This window comes from Bos taurus, chromosome 9 (genome assembly GCF_002263795.3).
Source record: "Bos taurus isolate L1 Dominette 01449 registration number 42190680 breed Hereford chromosome 9, ARS-UCD2.0, whole genome shotgun sequence".
Taxonomy (NCBI): domain Eukaryota; kingdom Metazoa; phylum Chordata; class Mammalia; order Artiodactyla; family Bovidae; genus Bos; species Bos taurus.
This window is the reverse complement of record NC_037336.1, coordinates 33,816,163-33,840,449: the sequence shown is the minus strand read 5'-3', so window position 1 is coordinate 33,840,449 and position 24,287 is coordinate 33,816,163. Positions and strand designations below refer to the sequence as shown.

General features: G+C 39.3%; 2 protein-coding genes across 3 annotated transcripts in view; one reads left to right on the top strand and one right to left on the bottom strand.

The window, feature by feature from the left end:
* RFX6 (regulatory factor X6) overlaps positions 1-24,287 on the top strand; it is a 123,340-nt gene that overhangs the window by 2,207 nt on the left and 96,846 nt on the right. The window lies entirely within an intron of this gene.
* GPRC6A (G protein-coupled receptor class C group 6 member A) lies at positions 1,671-23,400 on the bottom strand. Its single transcript, XM_024997202.2, is given in 17 exon segments — positions 1,671-2,120; positions 2,122-2,389; positions 2,392-2,460; positions 2,463-2,529; positions 2,531-2,847; positions 3,232-3,236; positions 3,673-3,794; positions 6,613-6,695; positions 6,698-6,784; positions 7,513-7,552; positions 15,387-15,526; positions 15,529-15,561; positions 15,564-15,690; positions 18,542-18,845; positions 21,495-21,528; positions 21,531-21,682; positions 23,306-23,400. Coding segments are annotated over 17 exon segments (2,292 nt in total). The 3' UTR covers positions 1,671-1,771.

Below are 24,287 nucleotides of genomic sequence, written 5' to 3'. Positions count from 1 at the left end.
CACACACACACACCCACATCCTTCTTTCTATTCCCTGTCATAGATCTTAATCCTCTGTTAACTAGACTCCATCCATCGCCTTGTGTCAGAGTGATCTGCCTTAAACAGGACTCTTTTTGCATACTTTTTTTCTATTGTGATAAAATATATATAACACAAATTTGAGCTTCCCTGGAGGCTCAATCAGTAAGGAATCTGTCTGCAGTCTAGGAGACCCAGGTTTGAGCCCTGGGTTGGGAAGATCCCCTGAAGAAGGAAATGGCAACCCACTCCAGTAATTTTGCCTGGAGAATTCCAAGGACAGAGGAGCCTGGTGGACTACAGTCCACGGGGTCACAAAGAATTAGACACGACTTAGTGACTAAACCACAAACATAAATTTACTGTTTTGACAATTTTAAGTACACTATTCAGTGGCATGAAGTACATTCAAATTGCTAGAACAGGACTTTGAACCTGTTATCTTTCTTTGATGATCACCTTCTACCCACAAGATAAGACCTAAGGTTTTCATAAAAGAACTCTGGTCTGTGACATTCATTTATAATTTCATCTTTACATATGGCTGATGACTTCTCTCTAGTCATACGAAATGATTCTCCTTCCCTGGGTACATACTCTTGATACATTTTCTGCTGCTGTTTTCCCCCTTTATCTGGAACAGCTTTCTCTACTTTCTTTGATTAGCCATGACTCTTACTCATTTTTTAGGATTTCAACTAAATATCACATTCTTTATTTAACCTTCTTTAAAACCCTCCCATTATTCCCCCGGTGGCTAAGTGCTACTTCACTATATGATTATAGTGCCCTACTCACATTACAACCATCAATCACAACTGCTCTGAATTGATCGATGCTTTCAAAAAGACTCTTGAGAGTCCCTTGGATGCAAGGAGTGTAAACCAGTCAGTCCTAAAGGAATTGAACTCTGAATATTCATTGGAAGGACTGATGTTGAAGCTGAAGATCCACTACTTTGGCCTCCTGATGCAAAGAGCCTATTCATTAGAAATGAATGAATGAATGAATCAGGGAAATGAATCTTTCTCTGATGCTGGGAAAGATTGAAGGCAGGAAGAGAAGGGGTCGACAGAGGACAAGATGGTTGGATGGCATCATCGACTCAATGGACATGAGTTTGAGCAAGCTCCAGGAGATGGTGAAGGACAGGGAAGCCTGGCATGGTGCAGTCCATGGGGTCACAAAGAGTCAGACACGACTGAGTGACTGAACAATGATTTTGTGACTGTTTTCCCCAGGATTTTGAGCTCTTTAAAGTCAGAAATGATGCCTCAGTCCTTTTTGTACCTTTGTATTTAGCATATCATCTGAACATGGTAACTGCTCAACTTCTTGTTTAACTGACCTTAATTGATCAACTGTCTGTTCAGCAGACAAGGCTAGAAGGTAAAGATGCTCAAGAGAGGAGGAGAACCCATACAAAGAGGTTTGAGAAGAGGTTATAGAGAATGGAATAAGGATGATGCATTACAGGTTGATTTCAATAGAAAAGATACCTTTGGCTCTGTGCCGAAAAAGAAGGAGGTAAAGATGGAGGCTGATGGGGGTGGCTAAGGAATGAAAGGAGTTTCAGGCTGAGGGCTCTGTTTACTTTGTTACACAGGTGGTTGAACAGGGGGAAATTTGGTGCAGGTAGTAGTAGTGAAGTCACATAGTGTATGTTTGTTCAGGAAGTAAATGCACATCTTAAATGCAAAGACCCTAGAAAACATTTCATTCTGAAACACACCATGTCTTAAGGACTCATTCATATACTTGAGATTCTTTTTGGAGGCAAAGCTTTAGTTCTGCACATAGCATTTTCTCTGCATATGTGTGCAAAGCCTTGTAGCTGAAGATCTCTGCTTTTTTGCTGGACTGCAGACCCACCAGCAGAGGTGCGGTTGGTTATTGTGATGTTGCTGTGGCTCATGGCAAGGCTGCCTGCACTGTGGGGAGAGTAACTGTAAATCATCTTGAGAAAGACAGATTTTGTGTTAGTCTCTTGCTTAGAAAGTATAACATAGCATTTGGGGAAGAACATGCAACATCAGATCCCGTAGTTAGATATTAAAATAATGATGATCTCCACAACCAGCATATATTTGCCAAACGTGGTAGATGGGGATGAAGGTGATCCAAGCTATGAAGTAAATGAGCATGCCAAATGTTATGAATTTGGCCTCATTGTAATTCTCAGGGAATTTCCTGCCTTTGAAGGCACAAATGAAGCACATGAAGGCCAGGATGGCAGCATAGCCCAGCATGGAGCCAAATGCAAGAATGGACCCCTCCTCACATTCGAAGATAATGACTCTGGGCAAGGAGACATTCTGTCCCACAGCAGGGGCTGCAAAGATGAGCTAAAGGGTGCAAACGACAATCAGATGCCCGTGCAAGTGAAAATGATGGGGATGGGTTTATAGAAGCACTTCAGGAAGTTCTGCAGCTTGGACAGCTGAAGGCCAGCAGAATTTTCAGGGACTTCATCAGAATGTAGGAGATGCAGAGAGTAAAGCTCATGCCAGATTAGTGTCTGCCTGGTTTTACACGTGAAGCTTTGTGGTTCTCTAATGAAAAAGCCTGTGCCGGCAAAGTTGAGGAAATGACAGAAGAGGATTACGTAGTAGACCATCAATTCCCCAGATGATTTCACAACGGGTGTGTTCAGGTTTCTTGTAAATATTATGCCAATGGCCAGAACAAACAGAATTCCCAGCAGAGAGAGGGCCAGGAGCAAGATAGCCAAGGAGTCAAGGTACTCCATTTCCTTTTCAAAGCACATTGTGCTCCCTACAGGGGCCCAGTGAGTTTCGTTGTTGTATAAAAGGTAATGATCCGTATCTAAAAGACACAGCAGATTTGGTTACATTGCAAATATTTAAACCAGGTGATTGTCCCCAGGTGCTACAAATGAGACTCCTCAGTGAGAGTTCTGACTGGAAAATGGATATAGATAATTGTCACATTGGTTACTTATTAAAATAAAGCATGCACATGACCCAGGAAGGTGAGAAAGAAAGGGTGACAGTGAGGGAACAGTAAGAGTGGAAGAGAAAAAAAGAAAAAGAGAAAAATTCATCTGGGCCATGAGTCTTTAGAAAATTAATATACTCAAGATAGATGCTAGCCTCTTATGAACTTGCTATGATAGGCGGCAGTTCAGGGACTGTCAAGAATAAGAACTTTGGTACCAGACATATTTCAAGCCCTTTCTTTATCCCTTACGGGTCCTGTAATCTTGAACAAGCTGATTGAACTAGTTCCTCTTGGTAGGAATAACGAGATCTCTAGAGTATGCACACCTCTGGGTTTTCATCATACTCAGTTTAGTTAATTCAGCATTTATTTATCTATAGTTATTGTGCCTCAGTTACAAATCAGACATGTCTGTGTGGGATACATAGACAAAAATTCACAGAGAACTTGCATTATTTTAAGAGGTGCTGGGAGAGGAAGTCCAGTAGAGGAACAACAGCTTCCCTTGGAAGTGAAGTTACTTTTACATCTGTTAGGTATTGAGTATTCATCTGCTGCAGAAGCATAAAACACTTTTTATTTTTTGAAATGAAAAAAATAAACCAAATAGAATCCATGTTAAAAAATCAGCTTAAAGAGAAATGGTTCAGGTGTATCACTATGCATGTTGTAGGGAGTGTAATTAATTACCTCTGATTACTATAGTGATTTTCAGGACAGGTCACACATTCATAGCAGCAAGTATGTTGACTTTTTGTGGTTTTCTTCATTTGCCCAGGACTGCATTCCTTGAAGAATTTAGATTGAATTTTCTGCAAAGTGAAAAGAAATTCCAAATAAGTTTTTAGAAAGATTTATCCTAACTATAATATCTCTGATTTAATTTAAAGATTTATTTACAAAATAGTATTTTGGTCTTTTTTTCTTCATAGTATAAAAGAATTCTTTTGTTATCTGGAGGAATTTCAACAACTTAAAGAGAAAGTATTTCAGATAGTGAAACTGCTCAGGAAGAATACAGTTTTTGTCACATTAATAAATTTTGTAAGCAAATAAGGAAATTAACTCTTTTAAAAAGTCACTAGCAGACATAAAAATGTATAGTGGTGGAACTAATGGAGGAAATGATGTTTTGGAAAATTTCAATCCTGTGCTATATGAAGAGTTCAACTGTATAAGAATCATTGGACTTTTATATACTTTAGATGAAGGTTATTAATCATGGCGTCCAAGGAGCATGCCGTGTCTAATCTTGAAAAACAAAATAATGGAAAATTATAATTTAAACCCATTAAAGTATTAGTTAAAAAGATAACCCTTGATACATAAATAAAATTTAATATTTAATTCATCTTGAGAATTTCAGTTTGAATTCTGCATGTCATGAGGTGAGTCACACATACTACTCTACTTTTATGGAACCATCTCTTTTCAATATAGCTAGTAACTCTTTGCATTTCAGCTATTTTTTTTTTCCATTCCTAATCCCTTTCTCATGGCACATCTTGTGAGATAAATTTTTTTTTTGTCTCACTCTTACCTTGGGAAGCCAAAGCTGAACAAGTAAGTGAGACTTTCTCTAGAGTGTCTTAACAGCTATTCCTAGCCTGGAAAATTAAGCCCTTAGCTAACTAGTCTTTTCTTTGGGACATGAAAATGATCTGAGTGAGAGAGAAAAGTAGCCAAGGTTAGTAGCTCTGCATTCACAGATGCTGGCTTTCTTGTCTTCACTACAGCTATGTCTGATCTGGGTTTTCAGCAGGCAGGATATCTGCCCTGTAGATTCCCCAGGGAAAACTTAGTCCAGAGTATCCATACTCCTAAAGGATGCTCAGAAGACACAAAAGGATTGAACTATGAGATAAAGCTGAACATCATTATGGGGATAAAAGTGAAACCTTTCTTCCCAGCTGTACAGTTTTTTCTCTCTCCCCACATAAAAGATAGAAATAAGAAAATGAATCTGGGTGAGGGGTGACTGGAGCTTGGATCAGGGTGGTGGTAGCAATGGAGTAGAGGACAAAAGTGTAGACTGTGTATTTTGAAAGTGTAACCTAGAATGGCTATGAAGTGTGACAGAAAGAGAAGTGACAAGGATCCCACTAGGATTTTTTCATAAGCAGCTAGGAGAAATGAGTTACCATTTATTGGGATGAAGGTAGGTTTTGGAGGTCGGTCTTGGAGATAATCAGCTAAGATGAAAAACTATTAGGCACCCAGGTAGAGATGTCAGATAGACAATTGTATATTTACTTGAGTTGAAATTCACAAGATAAAAATGTTGGCATCATCGGCCTTCTATATAATGACATTGTCTAAGTGCATGGATGAGATCACTAAGGAAAAGTGCAGATAGAAAAGAAGAGCAGGGAACTTCCCCGGTGGTCCAGTGGTTAAGACTCTGCACTTTCAGTTTATAGGGCACAGGTTTGATCCTTGATCTGGGAACTAAGATCCCAAATGCCACAGGGTGTGGCCAAAATAAAAAAAAAAATTAAAAAGGAGCAGTTCGGAGTTCTGGGTCTATCAATATTCAGAGGGAGCAGGAATGGTAAGGAAAGGGCAAAGGAGACTGAGAAGTTGTGGCTAGAGACAGAAGAAGAAAACCCAGGGAGTGTGGTGTCATGGAAGCAAATACAGAAAGCGTTTCATGGAGGGGAGAATAATTAGCCAGTAAGCGAAGTAAGATGATGTTTGTATTTATTAACCAGAGAGAAATAATTTTGATGGACTGAAAAGAATTTAAAAGAATTATGGGAGGAGAGAAATTGAGGCCAGTGAATATATTCAACTTTTTCAAGGAGTTTTGCCGTTAAGGGAAACAGGAATGGTCAGTATACAAAGGAGGAAGACGGGGATCAATACAGTTCTTTGGATTTTTTTTTCTTAAAATGGAAGGAAGAACAACTTATTTGTATCACTATTTAGAAAACATAGAAGAGAAAATACTTGAGGGTGCAGAAGAGAGTGGAGAATTGCCAGAGAAACATCTTTGAGCAAGTAAAAGGCGCTGGGATTCAGAGGAGCTGACCTTGGCTTGAAGCATGGACAGCCCACGCACAGTGCCAGATGGAAAGCAGCGACGCAGCATAGATGTGGTGGAGGCAGTCAGTCCCTTGCGATTGTCTCAGTTTTGTCAGTCAAATAGAAAGCAGGGTCCACTGAAAGTGAAGATGGGAAAGGTGTGCTGGAGTAAAAGGACAGACAAGAAAGTATAAATAACCATCTAGGGTGGTAGACAAACGAATGCACTGGGATACTAGTCTGATTTCCCAACAGCATTTAGAACCCAGTGGAAGTTAGAGATCATGAATTTTAAGTGAGAACAGTTAGCAAAGTAGGTGGAGTTTTTTGTTTGTTTGTTTTTGCCAAGATCAGCTGTATTGGTTAGACAAAGTTTAATATAATCAGGATTATACTTTGGTCCAATAATGATGGATAGAGAGCTGGGCATGGAAACTGAGGGTGTGTACAAGGCAGTAATATACAAGTTGACCATGGAATTTAAGGAGGGAAGTTGGGAACATTGAACAGGCAGTAGGGCCACTGAGGGGTCTGGTGGGGACAAGGACTTTTGCAGTTGAAGTATCAATTGATTTGAATGCTACAAAGCAGCCAATACAAAATTACCTTAAGATTCCTGTGCTCATTTTTTGTTTCTTGATTTGTGACAATGAAGACATCATTCTTCAGGTCATATTGTGCCATCTTGTGATAGACATGTGGCCATTGATCTCCCTCCAGAGCACAATATTGTATCCAGTATTCATAGCTCCATGGGCATAAAAATGAAATGAACTCCCTCCATCCATGAATCGGAGAAGGCAATGGCAACCCACTCCAGTACTCTTGCCTGGAAAATCCCATGGACAGAGGAGTCTGGTAGGCTGCAGTCCATGGGGTTGCTAAGAGTCAGACACAACTGAGTGACTTCGCTTTCACTTTTCACTTTCATGCATTCAGTTCAGTTCAATTTAGTTGCTCAGCCGTGTCCGACTCTTTGTGACCCCATGAACCACAGCATGTCAGGCCTCCTTGTCCATCACCAACTCCCGGAGTCCACCCAAACCTATGTCCATCGAGTCAATGATGCCATCCAAAGATTTCTTCCTCTGTCGTCCCCTTTTCCTCCTGCCCTCAATCTTTCCCAGCATCAGAGTCTTTTCAAATGAGTCAGCTCTTCGCATCAGGTGGCCAAAGTATTGGAGTTTCAGCTTCAACATCAGTCCTTCCAATGAACACCCAGAACTAATCTCCTTTAGGATGGACTGGTTGGATCTCCTTGCAGTCCAAGGGACCCTCAAGAGTCTTCTCCAACACCACAGTTCAAAAGCATCAGTTCTTTGGTGCTCAGCTTTCTTTATAGTCCAACTCTCACATCCATACATGACCACTGGAAACACTGGAGAAGGAAATGGGAACCCATTCCAGTGTTCTTGCCTGGAGAATCCCAGGGACAGGGGAGCCTGGTGGGCTTCTGTCTATGGGGTTGCACAGAGTCGGACACGACTGAAGCAACTTAGCAGCAGCAGCCCTCCATGAATGTGACATTTTTCAGTACAGCAAGTAACTATGAAAAAAATAAGACTGATAGAAATATTTTAAGTGTATCCATTATCCCAATTATAACACTACCCTTGCAAGGAATATCACTTAAAAATGAGAAAAAAGGATATTCTGGATCAATGAGTGTGAGAACTACTTGAGGACTAGTAGTTCTTAACTACTAGGCAACAATTTGAGAACTGTTGAGAATTTCTGATGTCTTGCTCTGTGAATTTGAGAAAGTAAGTTAATGTTTATGGAGATAGATTCTCTTACTTACAGAACTGAAATCTGAGCACCCTTATGTTTTCCACTTTGCATAATTTCAGAATGGGTCCTCTAGAGCAGATACCACTCTAATCCTGGTTCCAAATTTCATTAGTGGTGTGATCTTGACATTTACAACTTCTTTCTAGGCCTCAGTTGAGATAAATGAAACCTATTATACTTAATAGGACTATTGTAAGAATTAAATGTAATTATTTCTAGGTGGCTGCAGCATAAGGAGTCTGCCTGCCAATGCAGGAGATATAAGAGATGTGGGTTCGATCCCTGGATTGGGTGGTTCCCCTGGAGAAGGAGATGGAAACCCACTCCAGTATTCTTGCCTGGAAAATCCCATGGACAGAGGAGCCTGGCAGCCTACAGTCCATAGGGTCGCAAAAGAGTTGGACACGACTGAGCACACACATGTATATGAACACTTTAGCCTAGCATCAGAAACAGATTCGGAGAAGGAAATGGCAGCCCACTCCAGTGTTCTTGCCTGGAGAATCCCAGGGATGGGGGAGCCTGGTGGGCTGCGGTCTATGGGGTCGCACAGAGTCGGACACGACTGAAGCGACTTAGCAGCAGCAGGAACAGATTAAGGGTTAATAAAGATTAGCTTAATACTTTTAAATACCTATAATTAGCTGACAGGGATGATGTGCAAATAAATGAAAATGCTTTGAGTCTATCAAGTAATAAAGTCACCTGACATTCATATGCTACTTTCTAATACTCAAATCTGTGATGCCCTTTTATTCCATAACAACTCAGCGAAGCACACTTAGCAGGGATCATCTTCCTCTTTTCTCAGAGGAGGACCCCAGCCAAGGAGTGTAAGACCTTCTCTGAAGATACACATCTTGACTTTCATTGTGGGGTCTTTCTGTTGCACCTAATGATATATTAGTTTAAATTATCCTCACTGTGTTTTTCTTTTTTTTTCTTCTGACTCAAAGCCATAATCAAGGTGCCATTTGGAAGCAGGAAAATTCATCCTTTCCTTCTAGAGTCACACTCAGCCTGGGTCTTTGACCCAAGTTTCAGCAGGTGATCCAAGCCAGGAATTGTCATGCTCACCAGCCCCAAAATGAAGGCTGAAGCGACAGAGCTGCACACCCAGAGAGGGTTCAGTAACAAACGCACCCTGTTCTTGAGTGCATCCCTACCTGAGAAGTTTAACTGGTGGACCTAATGTAACTTCTAGGGCTCCCCAGATGTCTTCATGGTAAAGAATCTACCTGCAAAGCAGGAGACATGGGTTCAGTCCCTGGGTCAGAAAGAGCCCTTGAAGAAGGAAATGGCAACCCGCTCCATTCTTGCCTGAGAAATCCCATGGACGGGGGAGTCAGGCAGGTTACAGTCCATGGGGTCACAGAAGTGTCCGACACAACTGAGCACAGACTAACTGCTAGTGACCTCCCTCTGAGTCCATACTCATTGGGTGGGAGGTGGGGAATCTTAACTATCACTAATGGTTTTTAAGTCTGTTTCAGTAACAGAGGGTATAGTAATTGTTGTTTAGCTGCTAAGTTGTGTCTGACTCTTTTGCAACCGTATGGACTATAGCCAGCCAAGCTCCTCTGTCCATGGAATTTCCCAGGCAAGAATACCAGAGTGGGTTGCCATTTCCTCCTCCAGAGGATCTTCCCAACTCAGGGATCAAACCCATGTCTCCTGCATTGCAGGTGAATTCTTTACCACAAAACCACTGGGGAAGCCCCAGGATATAATAAAGAGACCTCTAAATTCTATTTCCAATTTAGTTCAGAAAATGATTTTTTTAACCTGAGAAGAAAGAAATATAATGAAAAATTACTCTTCTTACTACTCAGTTTGTGCAGTGAGAACTTGTACGCAGTACAGCTAGAACAGAAAATGTTTTACTGACATATGAGGCAGCCATATTGAACTTGTGGTGCAGGAGAGAATACTAGACTGAGAAGGAGGAGAACATTTGAGTTCTGGCTCCACCGTTAATGTGATATATAATCATGGCTAAGCACATACCATCACATCTGTACCTGTGATGCTTCTGTGGTTTTTGTTGGGTGCAAAATCTATGGAACAAGGCAGAAGTTATTCTACTTGAATAGAGTTATTCTTCCTCTGTTTTTTCTCATTTAATCTTTTATGAATGTTTCCTTCCTTCAGTTATTTCCCGCTTTGGCAAATACAGTGTAAGAAAATCAAGTTGTATTTTAAGTGAATATATTAGCTACAATAGTCAGGTCAATGACCAAATATAACTTTAGCAAAATCTTTAAGCATGTGTATTGATTTTATTATATGTCTTCACAGACTTCTAGTTATTTTAATTAATTCAAATTTTAATTAGTATTACTTTAAAGAAGCAGAGTATCAGATCTAACATGGTGGAATTAACCAAAAAAGTCTTATTGCAGCAGTTGCCTGGAAGAAAAAAAAATATATGGAGGAAACAAAAATGGGCAAAAAAAAAGCTTTCAGTGTTCCCAACTCTACCTGTGTATTGATTTTTCTTCCATTCGTTCCTTAAGCAATATACACATGTAAGCCTTAGTTTCTTATTTCATAAATTCTCTTCCATTCTCTTGTTTGAACTATAATTTCCATGAGCTTTTTTCCTGTATTTAATTAGGTTTTACAGGGTAAATTTCTGACACATATATGTTCCGTAAATAATGATAACATTGTATGATGTAAATAAAATGGCACAATTCCACATTTGTTCTTACAGGAAAGAGGATGGAACCAAACCAGTGCATTCATTACTTGTTAAATATTCTTTTGAATGTTTGCTCTGGATTAAATTCTGAACACTAATGCTACGATTATTAAGCTGTTAAAGACTTCTTCCATCCATTATTCATTTATTTTTCATCAAGACTCTGACCCTCATGATAAGTTGACCCAAAAATATTTAGAGTAGGATTTGCATTTCCATGATTATATAATTCACCTCAGTATGGTAATGACCTATTTTTGAGAACACAAGGTCAGGAGGCCACTCCCATTAAGCTGCTGTGGTTGATGTTGTTTTCCGTGTCCTCAGCCGCTCTGCTGTCCACTGCAACTCTGTAAGTGAGCTGTGCTTGGGAAAAGAGATATCTATGTATGTCAAGCAGAGAATTGCCGAGGAAGCACCCTTGCATCTCTATCTGGTACCCAACCTATGTCTTTTACTTTTGTAAAGTTTTCCATGGTGTAGCAAAAGCACATGACTAAGACTGGGAGAGTTTTGCTGCTAACTCTATGGCTACTGATGGGCCCCAGATCCTTACAATTGAGGTACCTCCATCTCTAAACTGCTGCAAGTCTCAGTCACCAGTAAAACCTCCTCTTGCTAGTTCTTTAGGATGAAGTGTAGTGAACATGAATCTGTGGATCTACCATAATATTTACAGATTAGAGATGAGGTATGTTAATGCTTAGTTTGTGAAGTGAAGTGAAAGTCGCTCAGTTGTGTCCAACTCTTTGTGACCCCATGGACTGTATAGTCCATGGAATTCTCCAGGCCAGAATACTGGGGTGGGTAGCCTTTCCCTTCTCCAGGGGATCTTCCCAACCCAGGGATCGAACCCAGGTCTCCCACATTGCAGGCGGATTCTTTACCAGCTGAGCCACAAGGGAAGCCCAAGAATACTGGAGTGGGTAGGCTATCCCTTCTTCCCAACCTAGGAATTGAACTGGGGTCTCCTGCATTGCAGGCAGATTCTTTACCAACTGAGCTGTGAGGGAAGCCCCAAGGCTTAGTTTAGTAAGCCTTAAAAATTATCAGTTATTATTGGCCTCATCACTTCACAATCTTTCCCTTCTAGTCCCAATGTCTCCTCTAACTTCCAGACCATTGCACTTGAATGTCTTATGCTGATAAGTCGATTCAGTCGTTTCCGACTCTGTGTGACCCCATAGACAGCAGCCCACCAGGCTCCCCTGTCCCTGGGATTCTCCAGGCAAGAACACTGGAGTGGGTTGCCATTTCCTTCTCCAAGTTCTTCAAATTCAACGTGTCCAAAATGGAATGCTTAATATTTCTTCTCTCTACCAGACCTTCACTTTTCTTTGCATTTTCAACTCAATAAATGGCACCAGTTGCCAAAATTTAGAATCATTTGCAGCATCTTTGCTTTTCCCTGTCATTCTTTACATCCAGTCTATCTCCAAAGACTCTCCATCTCTCCTCTCAAGCGTATATTGCTCCATCCTCATTGTCACATACTTATTGTATGCCTGGATTAACAAACTTTCTCTGCCTAGTGTTGTGTTCATCTAATCAATGCACATTGCAGTAGAAATATCATTTCTACAATGGTAGGTCACATCACTCTTCTGTCTAAAAATAGCTCTAATTGGTTCCCCTTTGCTCTCTCAAGTCCAAACCTTTAAACATAGCTTGCAGACTTTTCATTGAAAGGGTGGCCTTTGTACCAGCAATAATCAGAATCATCTGAGAGGCTGTTAGAAGTGCAGTCTTTCAGGTCCCCCTTACTGGAACTACTGAATTAGCATCAACATGGTCATAAGATTACCAGGTAATTAACACTCCAGCAGAGTTTGAGATGCTCTGATTGTCAAGCCCTAATGATGGATACTTCACTAATCCTCTACTTTGTAATTTCCACAGAAGACTCCAATTCTGTGGTGCTACTTTCTGATCCCTGAAGATGCCACACTTTCTCTCTCTGTGACTTTGCTGGAGTGTTTCTGTCCTGCCTAGCTCTCACTCATCTATCATATTCACCAGGGATGTCATGATCTCTGGAGAATATTCTCTGCCATCTTGTATTTATATGAAACATTGTAATGCATTATTCTTCACTGTAATCAGCTCCTTAATTCTTTGACTGTTTACTCCTCTAGACACATGACTCCTTCAGCAAGAGAATTATCTCGTTGCCCATGATATTTTCAAAATTCAACACCATGGCCGGAATACTGAGACATCCAATAAATATTTGGCAAATGATTGTGTGAATAGTAGTTTGACTCTTATACATTCTCTTGTCCCACATACATCACTCACTACCTTGTACCTGATCCAGAATAAAGGAAAATAAACAAGGAAACCATAATCACTATTCGTGACAAGGAGGTAAATAGTCCTCACACACATTTGAGGAATATAAAATAATCTGTTGCAGTAAAACAAATATGATTGCACTCTCCCTGAATACTGTTCACAGATATCACCAAATATGGAGCCAGAGTAAGGATTATCCTCAAACACTGGAGAAAACTAACTCTTTTGAAGTTATTTGAATCTAAAATCACTCAGAAAGTATTATTTAAGTATTAGTGAATTTTTCCAGGGGACGAAATAATTTTGAGGAATATATCCTTGATTAGTGACCCTAAATATTGCTGATCTTTTCAATTTAATATCTATGTGGAGATTTCTTCCTAAAAAGACAATCATTTGCATTATTGTATTTGTCCTATTGGATCTGGCAGGGACATGGCTCACTGGTGATCAAAGGAACAAGACACTCCTCTACTCCTCATTTCCAGGCTGTTTCTGTCTGTTTCTGGATAACCATGTCCCAGGGGGTGAATAAAGAATGACCCCAGGCTCCCAGTGTTTAAATAAAACATTTTAGAAGAGCTGCTTCGATTATACTTTCTCAAGAGCTTTCCTCAGAATGTTTGAGACTTATTCCTGATTTTAAATACTTTCCCAGAGGATAAGTAACTATTGCTATTTGTGTTTCTTTTTTCTTATGGGTCTCTTTATAGCTCCTCCCGTTTATCCCATCTGTCTCTGATTGTCTGTTTTCTTTCCATTACTAGCTCTCACTCTTAAAATTTCATCTAGTATGTTTTATTATGTTGGTCCACTTAACGTATAGGGGTTTCTTTTAAAAAACCAATCCATCATTAAAGTTTTTCACTACAAAGAGTATGCTTTCAAATAGCCACCTTAACATAACTAGACATATAAAGATGCATGTGTGTGTGTGTGTAGTAATGTATATTTTAAAGAGACTTTTAGTTAAAAATAAAAACCCTAATCTCTAGTCATACCTCTTCATTAGTTTTTGTTTTTAATTTTGCCTTGCATTTACAAAGTGAAAACTAGTTTTAATATGAGCAACCTAAAACACCCTCTGACCATCACATGATTCACCCAAATGTAAGCTGATCACCTCAAACCTCGGAGCTTGTGGTTGGGGGTGTTTAAAGTAAAATGACACAAGTGGAAACAGCCCTGGACTGATCCAGCCCTGTTCTGATCACTTATGTGATCAGAAAACACTGGGTCTTATTCCCTTTTACCTTTTTCCCCTAACAAATTTAAAAGAAATAAATTTTTGGAACATGATTCTTCCTTAAGACAGACAAGTTTGAATGCTGAGAAATTTGTTTTTGATGAGTTAAATTTATCATATAAAGCAGCAGTTTGCTTTTAAATGCCTTGTTTATGGACATTTTAAAGACACAGTGGATAATCTTCACTAAATAGGGCCACTCTAATTAGTTTCTACAAACTAATCGAAGAGAAGAAAGAGAAAGACTTCTTTTACACAAATAATGGTTCATTTAAACCTGAGATAACATAGGACTTGTTATGATTGACCTAGTAACATTCTTTTGAAGAAGATGGGAGTCCTAGAAAGACTGCCCTAAGAAAGAGTCCCAACTGGAGGTGTTGGGCTGTAATCACGCAAAGGGTATGGAATCAGAAGACCCAGACTGGAGTCTAGTACTTTTGGCTTTAGTTTCCTTACCCACAATATTTAGCGATAATAAAAGGATCATTAAACATACCTGGTCTTGTGTTGTTAAAAGCATCAAAAGAGATAAATTCGTATGAAATTTTGAAAAACTGCAAGATCAGATATAAATCCACAAGCTAAAGGAAAATAACACTATCAGCAGAATCTTCTTGGAAAATAAGAGAATACAACTTTGGTGGAAAAGAATAGAAGGTGAAGGTAAAACAACTCTGTTATGCTTAAGAACAAAGAACTAATAATAGAAATGAAGGTTATTCAACACTGACAGTATCTACTTACAAAATAAATAAAATTTAGAGCAGCTTATAGCAATATTGCAAATTAAAGGAAAGAAAGAAATGATGGTAGGGGAATTTTCTTGTATGTGTGAGCTACTACCTCCCATGGTTGAAAGTCTCAAGCTTGTCACAGATCCTGAATGGCATAACTGAGGGCCAGCACTGCTAGCTGAATACTGTGAACAAGTCCCAGTTCAGTGTAATCCCACAGGAAGTCAGTTCTCAGGAAGAAGTTCCTTTCTGAGTCCTTAGTGGCCAAAGTGCCCTGAGAACAGTTGGAGACACATTGACTCAGATCACTGTCTTTAGCATGTGCACAAGCAGATTAGAGCATGGCATGTTCATTTAAGGGTTTGTTGTTATCACTGGGAAACACACACAGATTTTGAAGAAAGGACTGGAAAGAGGACACATTCCCTCTTCTAAAGGTAAACCCCACAACTTTGCCAATCCTTTTAACATCAGGAATGGTAGCAATCTAGGTGGATGTTGACCAGCTCTAGCTAACAATCCAGATCTTATTTATATTCCTTTCAATGGCTTTACTGAAGAGATTGAAAACATGGAATTGACTCAGAAATACCACAATGACATTAACCTTGGCTTCTGCTGTGGTTCTCTCAAGTGTCTGATTGATCCTGACTTCGATGGTAATATCTGAGCGGAAGGCTGGGAGAGCTTCTCTGAAGGCTATGCACACATTATTTGCTGCTGTTTGAACTGCAAGAGTGTTGAGAGTCCATAGTCGTCATCTGTGGTTAGGATGCCAATCTAATCCATCCAGATTTCTGAATCAGGTGGGCCATTGCTTTAGTTTGGTAGAAGTCACTGGACACTGAGCGTAAAAATGAAGGAAACTGAATTTTGTCACTTAGGGTTTCTGCAGTAGATTCATAACTCACCTGGAAATGGACAGAATATTTTAGCTATGGTGTTGATGAGCTGCAGGTGGCTATTCATAGTAGATGTTCTTCTCTTTGATTACTATGAGTTTCCATAAAGTTTTCTAAATTCTTTGATCCTTTCTATCCTTCCCCTTCAATGAACTACTTTATAAATAGCTTAAATCATGATAGTTAGGAGCTGATGATTGTTGAGTCATTGCGTCTCACTTGTTTTGTCTGTGTGTAGTATAAGCAAGGGTTCAGGCTCTACATTATAACTCTGTCTACATGCCTGTATTTATTTATATCTATCTTATATCTCAGGTCAGGGCTACCAGTGTATATGATTTAAATCCTTAGAAATAAATATGGGAAAATGCAACCAGTCAAATAAGCACCATGACTTTTGGGACTCCTTGTTTGTTCAAAATGTGTATAAATGGCAACTTTGATGACTTTTATTCTAGATAAATCATCAAGACAAAGAATCATCTGTCCAGGGGTCAGCAAACTTTTTTCTGTAAAGGACTGAATGTAAAATATTTTAACCTTTGTTGGTCACATATTGTCTCTGTCATATATTATGTTTGTATTTTTTTGTAACAACCTTTCAAAAAAATGTGTAAAAATCGTTCTTAGTTTGAGAACTCAAGACCTTGAGAGCCACATTTGATCTACAGGCTATATAGATTTCTGACTCCTAATCTACTCAAATGAGCAGTAGCATTTTGGAAAATCTCCCTACTGTGTGCAAAGTTTTGCCTAATTTACAGCTTTGTTGATTTTATTCTAGGGAGAGTGGTTACCTTCCACAGCGGCCATTGCACCATGCCACTTGCTCAGTGAATTTTTTTCTTTTCTTTTTACTATTTATAGCAGCTACTGGTATGCAGGGAAAGACAATTCACTTTAAAGTCAAACAAACTGTTAGAATCCTGACTGCAATAAATTTGACAAAGTTAGTTAACATTTCTTTCACTGTGAAATGACAGGATTCTTGTGAAGACTGAAGGAGAAAATGTAAATCATTTAAATGGGTATTGGCACACAGTGGACATTCATTCACTAAACCTTAATTGCCTCAGGAGACATTGCTATGCTCAGCTTCACTCTGCTACCTGGGCTTCTGTGAAATCTGTGTTACCATGGAGAGTCCTCTCTACTATTGTGCTATCATGGAAATTACATTTTTACATTAAACATGCATTGTTAAAAATATTCTGCTTTTCTTACTTGTCACCTAACTAGTTTTATACATAGTCTAGAAATGTTGGGCCAAAGCCTTATCTCTGAGATATTTGGGGGAATTGTTCTTTTTTATTTTTTTAATCTAAACTTTTCATTATCGACTGTACTAGGTTACAATATAATGGAACTCTCAGAGTTCCATTATATATATATTATATATATATAATGGCTTCTAATCTTCCTTGAGCTTAGAAAGCAGTGATCTACTGAGGTATAAAGTGATGTCATATGAAGGTTGCTAAGTCGCTTCAGTCGTGTCCGACTCTGTGCAACCCCATAGATGGCAGCCCACCAGGCTCCCCCGTCCCTGGGATTCTCCAGAGTCTTAAGGGATATACACACTTATTTAGTCTGGCTCCAGAAAGTTATATAATTTGAATTCTTATGCATATTTATTATATTATTCATATATGTTTTTATCTGTTCACTTCTATCAGATGGTCACTTCTTGATAATCTGACCATAAGCATTGTCTAACTTTTGGCTTCTGATCTTCCTTGAGCTTAGAAAGCAGTGATCTACTGAGGTATAAAGTGATGTCATATGAAGGTTGCTAAGTCGCTTCAGTCGTGTCCGACTCTGTGCAACCCCATAGACGGCAGCCCACTAGGCTCCCCCGTCCCTGGGATTCTCCAGGCAAGAACAGTGGAGTGGGTTGCCATTTCCTTCTCCAATGCATGAAACTGAAAAGGAAAAGTGAAGTCGCTCAGTCGTGTCCGACTCTCAGCGACCCCATGGACTACAGCCCACCAGGATCCTCCATCCATGGGATTCTCCAGGCAAGAGTACCGGAGTGGGGTGCCATTGCCTTCTCCATATGAAGGTTAGTTAGTTCAAAATTGAAGTTGGGGGTACTTGTTTGAGTAATGCACAGGAACTTAGTGCAGGGCTCTCAAACACGTGCTTTGGTCTTTCAGAGACCATTTGCTTACTTCCTGGTAAGGGCTTACATCATAGGAAGCTCAGTAATTCCAGTCTGTGCTCAAAGCCCTTCCGTAATACTCAAAATGAAATACCAAGCACACCATAGCTTACAGGATGCTACATGCCCGGCCCCTACACATCTCTGGGAATGCATCTCTTACTCTGTACCTTTCTGCTCAGACTGATCTAGCCCTGTTGATCTTTTGCTTTTGTTTGGACATTTTATCTTCGCACTTACTGTTTTCTCAGCCTAGATGCTTTCCACTCCCCTCCCCCCGCCACCGCCCAATCTTCTCTTGGCTGTCTCTTCTCATTCAAGTTTCAGGCTAATCGTCATTTCCTTGAGAGTATTCCTTGACTTCTGGGCCTATCTACCTCTCACCTCCTTTTCAGTTTTCTTCATGGCATCTAACTGATGTAACTTTAGAAACAAGACAGTTGAGTTGCTTAGAGGCATCTGTCTTATGTAAATCATGCTAAAAGCTGTCAGAAACTAGACCTGACAGATTGGGGGGTGACTACTCCTTAGTGCTTTGATCACTATACTATCCATATTAGGGCACATCCTTTATTTTTTTCTGAAGAGAAAGAAAAGTTAAAGCAGAGGTATCTCCTCAACTAGTTTCCTAGATTACCCTGATCCATTTAGGATGAAGAATATGATCACACCCACCCAATGGTAGTAGAACAAAACCACCTGTGGCATGAGCTGTAAACTCAACGTCCGGGAGACAGCCATGGATATTTCTGAGTAGCCAGCACCTATGACAGCCTTAACCCTTGGCACGTAGTTGGAATAGTCGCACTTAAACTCCACAATTTCTCTGGAGCTGTTGAACTTAGAAACACACCTCAGAGCAGCTGCCATTGCCACTGTGATGTCTGTACACGTGTCATAGATTTCATACCCTAGTTTGACTCCAGACAATAGTGTTGAATTATTGATCATCTCAATGCTGTGTATCATGGCAAGAGTTTGAAGAAAAGTTGGTATTTCAAAGCTGTTGAGAAACAAGTGTTTTTGAAATTAGAACATAGCTCTTCCTCAGACATGGTAATATCCAATTTTATCCTAATTTCTGCCTTATGACGGACAATTCCTGAATCACTGAAGTTTACCTTTCGGAGGATCTAAACTTTATTTATTTAAAAACAGGTTTTGATGGACACCTTTCTCAAGAGTATATAGTGGGATTACCCTGGCAGTCCAGTGTTTCCAATGCTGCATGGCACAGCCAAAAAAAAATGTTTTTAATGTATATAGGAACCCATAGTTTCTTTAATGGAGTCTGTATAACAGGATTTAATCTTTTCTTGATTATTCAGGATGATTTTGAATACTCAATTTAGTATTCTACAGTGTGAAAATGTATCTGATATCTGATATCTGTTCCTTTTTGTAGTTAGATGTCAGCATTTTATTGCTGTTCAAGAATCTGCTCTTATAGACTCACTTCCCATTTTTTAATTTTGTGATGCTAAGCTATTGTGGTTGGAAAACAGATGAATAAGAGTCTTAAGAATTACTTACAAAACAGGCTCTGGGTAAAAGCCCAGTAGCTTTCTCCTAGATAACGTGCAATATTTTAGTTCCGAGGCATGGGTATTTCCTCATTTAGTGGGTTTTTCCAGTTGACTTTGGGACTTGTAATTATTCCAGAGCACTGAATTGTTTGATTACTGACATACTGTTACGTTTACTTCACCCACCACTATATCAAAAGGTTATAAACAGTGCCTAATATATAGTAAGAATTCAAGACATTTTTTGAATGAATAAAAGGGGATGTTTTTCAGGGTTTTGATATTTTCAGGTTTCTTTTAATTCATTAGTTAACATAAATTGAATAATATTTGGATAATGCTGTTTGTCACTGCAGCTATCTAAATGTGAAGTTTGGCAATGAGCTTTAAGTTTTTAACTTAAAGAAAGATACAAAAGAGAGAGAGAGGTTAAAGTAATGAGTTGTCTGGCAAATAAAATGCATACTATTTTCAGAGTCCCCTACACGTTAGCTCCATGGGAGTCTGAATCTCTTTTGTTCACCTCAGTATCACCCATGCCTAGAATAGGGCCGAGGTAATGTAGGCATTTAATAAGAGTTGTTCAGTGTTGAGTGAATACCGTTTTCTCTCAAGGAGTGACAATAAGACCAAAGGATGTTCAGTGACCTTTTTGGGGAATAAATTTTTTTAGACAAGATGACTTCTTTTTTAAACATTTTCCATCCTTATTAGTTGGCCTATGATTGTGGCCTTAAATCTATAGTCATTCTTTGGGTGCCAGCTTAGTGCTCTGAAAAATCCTCATTAATGGTTTTTGCAGTGTTCACTGGTATTACTGATAATCAATGATTAAGATGACAGTAGCTCAAAATGTCTAGTTTCTGGAGAGAATGATAGGAAGGAATATTAGAGTGACATGGGAACACATTTTACCTGAAAGCATTCATATAGGACATGCTAAATACTTTTGATTTTAAAAAAACGGATAATTGCTGGGGAAGGATGGAGGAAGGGATGGTTAGGGAGTTTGGGATGGACGCGTACACACTGGTATATTTAAAATGGATGAACAACAAGGACCCACTGTACAGCACATGGAACTCTGTTCAGTGTTATGTGGCAGCCTGGATGGGACAGGAGTTTGGGGGAGAATGGATACATATGTATGCATGGCTGAGTCCCTTTGCTGTTCACCTGAAACTACCACAACATTGTTAATGGGCTACACCCCAATACAAAATAAAAAGCTTTTTTTTTTTTTTTTTAAAAAGGAGTTGAAAAGATGAGATTAAATTTGCATCCAAAAATATCAAGATAAAAAAATCAAGATTTGAGAGTTAGCAGGAAGCACTGGAATCACATTGCCAGAGCAGCAGAAGCTGATGCTGCCTGCCTTTAAAAGTTATCCAGGCCCTTGTTTTACAGAAGAGAAAAACCAGAAGCTGGAACTCAAAGAGTTTAAATCTACAAAATCACTGTCCCCAAACTTAAATTAGAATTCAAATAGTCTGCTCTCCTTAAAGAAAGCTATCTGCAATATCCTCCATTCAGCTTAACTTTTCTATAATACACCATGACAAATGTCTGTTCTATAGTCCAGCTTTCACAATGTAAAGTGTTCACAAATGAACACTCTGAGTTGAAGTGGGATCTTAATTTATTATGAAAGAATTAGATTATTTCAAGAATGAAATAAGTACAGTGTTGACAAAAACATTAGTGTAGAGAAAAATTTTAAGTGCAGTCTATTTTGAAGAATTAAATTCATGTTTGGAACAACCTGCATTTGTGGGTGATAGAAATATAAATGTGCTATGTATGCATGTAGGGGGACAGGCTACTACTGTGCCTTCTCATTGGTTTTCTCGTGTAACTTCTGGGGTCATTCTTTTTAGGCAAAATCCAAATAAATACATTAATGGGAAGCATTCATAGCCTCTGTACTTGGAGGCTGATTATACATATAGTACTAATATGGTTTTCTTTTAAGGAAGAATAGCAAGGTGTAATTATATGCAACTTAAAAGTGTATGAGTTTAAATTTTATTAAAATGATTTAGATGTTAATACAAGTAAACATTTACATGCCCTAGTCTCACAGTATAAGTTTGAAATCCAAATGTGTTCTCGGAGGCTTTACACACCTGGCACACTTCTGGATTTCTGGCTTTCTGGGTATTCTTCTGAGGACAGAATTTTTTCATGAATGGCAAACAAACCTCCAATCATGATGTGTCCTGGAGAAGCGGCAGCCACTAAGTCGTCAGGGGTCTGGCAAGGCTGAGAAGCAGCAAAAACAATCACAAAACAGGTCATCAGTAGTGCCATGTTTCTAATTTGCTCACTTCTTGAGAGTTCTTAGGTATCTCTGAGCTCACAGGTGGCAGGAACATGATTCCTATTTCACCTGTAAAAACATATACAGCATGGGACACTGTCAAGGGCCAGAAACACCCAGTGTTCAGATAGCTGATGATGGTCAAAACAGTTCTTCACCAATACGAACATATCAGACCCTCTCACACCCCATTGTTGATGTGTGATGTGTGTTTAAATACAGCTCCTCACTGTGATAGCATCTTTTACTCTTCTGACATGTCAAAGGCTTTGAGTCATGTTGGTATTTCTTTTGAAGTGGGATATAGAATCTTTAAGAGGGGGCAGTTTGGGAACATTTTCTCACTTTGGAAATGGACAGTTATGCATTTTCAAAGGTATCAAATTCAAGCACAAAAGCTGCAAAGCAGTTTATAAAAAATAGCATCCCAAATTTATTTTCCCAGAAAAACTCTATGTAAAAAATGAAATTCAGTTAAATTTCGATATTTGTGATTTTCAGTTTAATCTAAGTTGGAAAATCTATTACTATTAAGGAGCCTTACAAAGGTAGAAAAACAAAGTTTCAAAAGACTTTGTGCTATAAAACTCAGTGTCATGTGGCAGGAAGTGCTCAGACTTTGCAAACTGACAGATTGGTTGACTCTGCCTACCACTTAGCATATGACCACGAACGAATTACTGAACTTTTCTGGACAATAATTTTCTCATATATAAAATAGGTAAGATACTCTGTCTCATGGATATGTTCTGAAACTTGAACTGAATCGATTTGTAAAGCTCCTAAATTTTAGTAGGCACTCAGTAATCGGCTCCTGTCTAAATTGATCAGGGCTGCTGTCCCAGAAATACTGTAAACTGGTAGGCCTAGAATCAACAAACACTCATTTCTCACAGGACTGAAGGCTGTGAAGTCCAAGATCATGGAGCTGGCAGACTCAGTGTCTACTGAGAGCCTGCTATAAACCTCACATGGCAGAAAGGGCAAGGGAACTTTCCCAAGGCTGCTTTCATATAGCCACTAACCCAACTTGGAGGGCCCTGCTCTCATGACCTAATCACCTCCTGAAGGCCCCACCTCCTAATACCATCACCTTTAGGCTTAGGTTTTAACATCTGATAGGTACTTCCCTGGTGGCTCAGACAGTAAAGCGTCTGTCTACAATGCAGGAGACCCAGGTTTGATCCCTGGGTCGGGAAGATCCCCTGGAGGAGGAAATGGCAATCCACTCCAGTACTATTGCCTGAAAAATCCCATGGACAGAGGAGCCTGGTAGGCTACAGTCCATGGGGTCGCTAAGAGTCAGACATGACTGAGCCACTTCACTTCACTTCACTTTAATATCTGAATTTTGGGAGGATATAAACATTCAGAACATAGTAGTTCCCTCCTGTTCCTTCCTAAAACCAAACTGAAAGTTATTAATTCCTAAATGTGGAGTGTTTTCCACAATTGGCTAAGTAAATCATTGTTCAAACCTCTTTCTCAAACATCTTAAATGCTTGCCTGGTGGAAATGATGATGTTTGTGATAGAACCATTAGCTGGCTATAGTCTTCCTACAGTGTAAATCCATTACTAAGTTCAGCATAAGGAAAGATAAATGTATATTAATTACTTCGGAATTTCACTGAGCATGTTATCTTCACTGTTGTAGTTTCTATTACTATCAAGATTTAATTTTGGACCAGGGACAAAAGTTTTAGCCATCATTTTGAATCTAAAATTACTATACATTTTATGCAATTTAAAAAGACTTAAAAATTACAATAATAATTGCTATTTCAAAAAAAATTTTTTTAATTAACTGCTTCTGAAAGATAAAAATTGGAAAAAAATTTCCAGTGAGTTGAATTACTGATGGCACTAGCTTGCTCCTCCTCTGATCTCAAGGTTCTATATTTCTTTGAAATTTTCTTTATGTGAAGACATATCTGGCTAGTATCATTTAAAAGTGATAGCACAGAAGTGATAGCACTAGCCAAGTAATTCTCATACAGACACCATTACCCTGCTTGGACAAGTACAGTAAGGGATGTAAAATCAATGAGTAAGTGTGCTTTGCACTATCATTAGTTTACAGCACTTTGGTAGGGTGAGTCGCTGCAGCCCAGTGAGCTAATCTGAGCTACAGTGGTTACTAGATATGATCAGCATCTCAAATGGGCTATTACTACTATTGCCCACTTGCAATAATCAAATTATCAATGCATATGATGTTTAAGCAGCATTGGATGCTAGAGGGATACCACTGTATCATACATCACAAAGTACAGCAAACTTCAGCTTGGAGAAGGCGATGGCACCCCACTCCAGTACTCTTGCCTGGAAAATCCCATGGACAGAGGAGCCTGGTAGGCTGCAGTCCATGGGGTCGTGAAGAGTTGGACACGACTGAGCGACTTCACCTTCACTTTTCACTTTCATGCATTGGAGAAGGAAATGGCAACCCACTCCAGTGTTCTTGCCTGGAGAATCCCAGGGACAGGGGAGCCTGCACAGAGTCGGACACGACTGAAGCGACTTAGCAGAGGTAAAATTAGATGGCCGAGGCCCAAATCACCAATGGAACTAGTTAGCTGCAAAGCTAAGTAATTGAT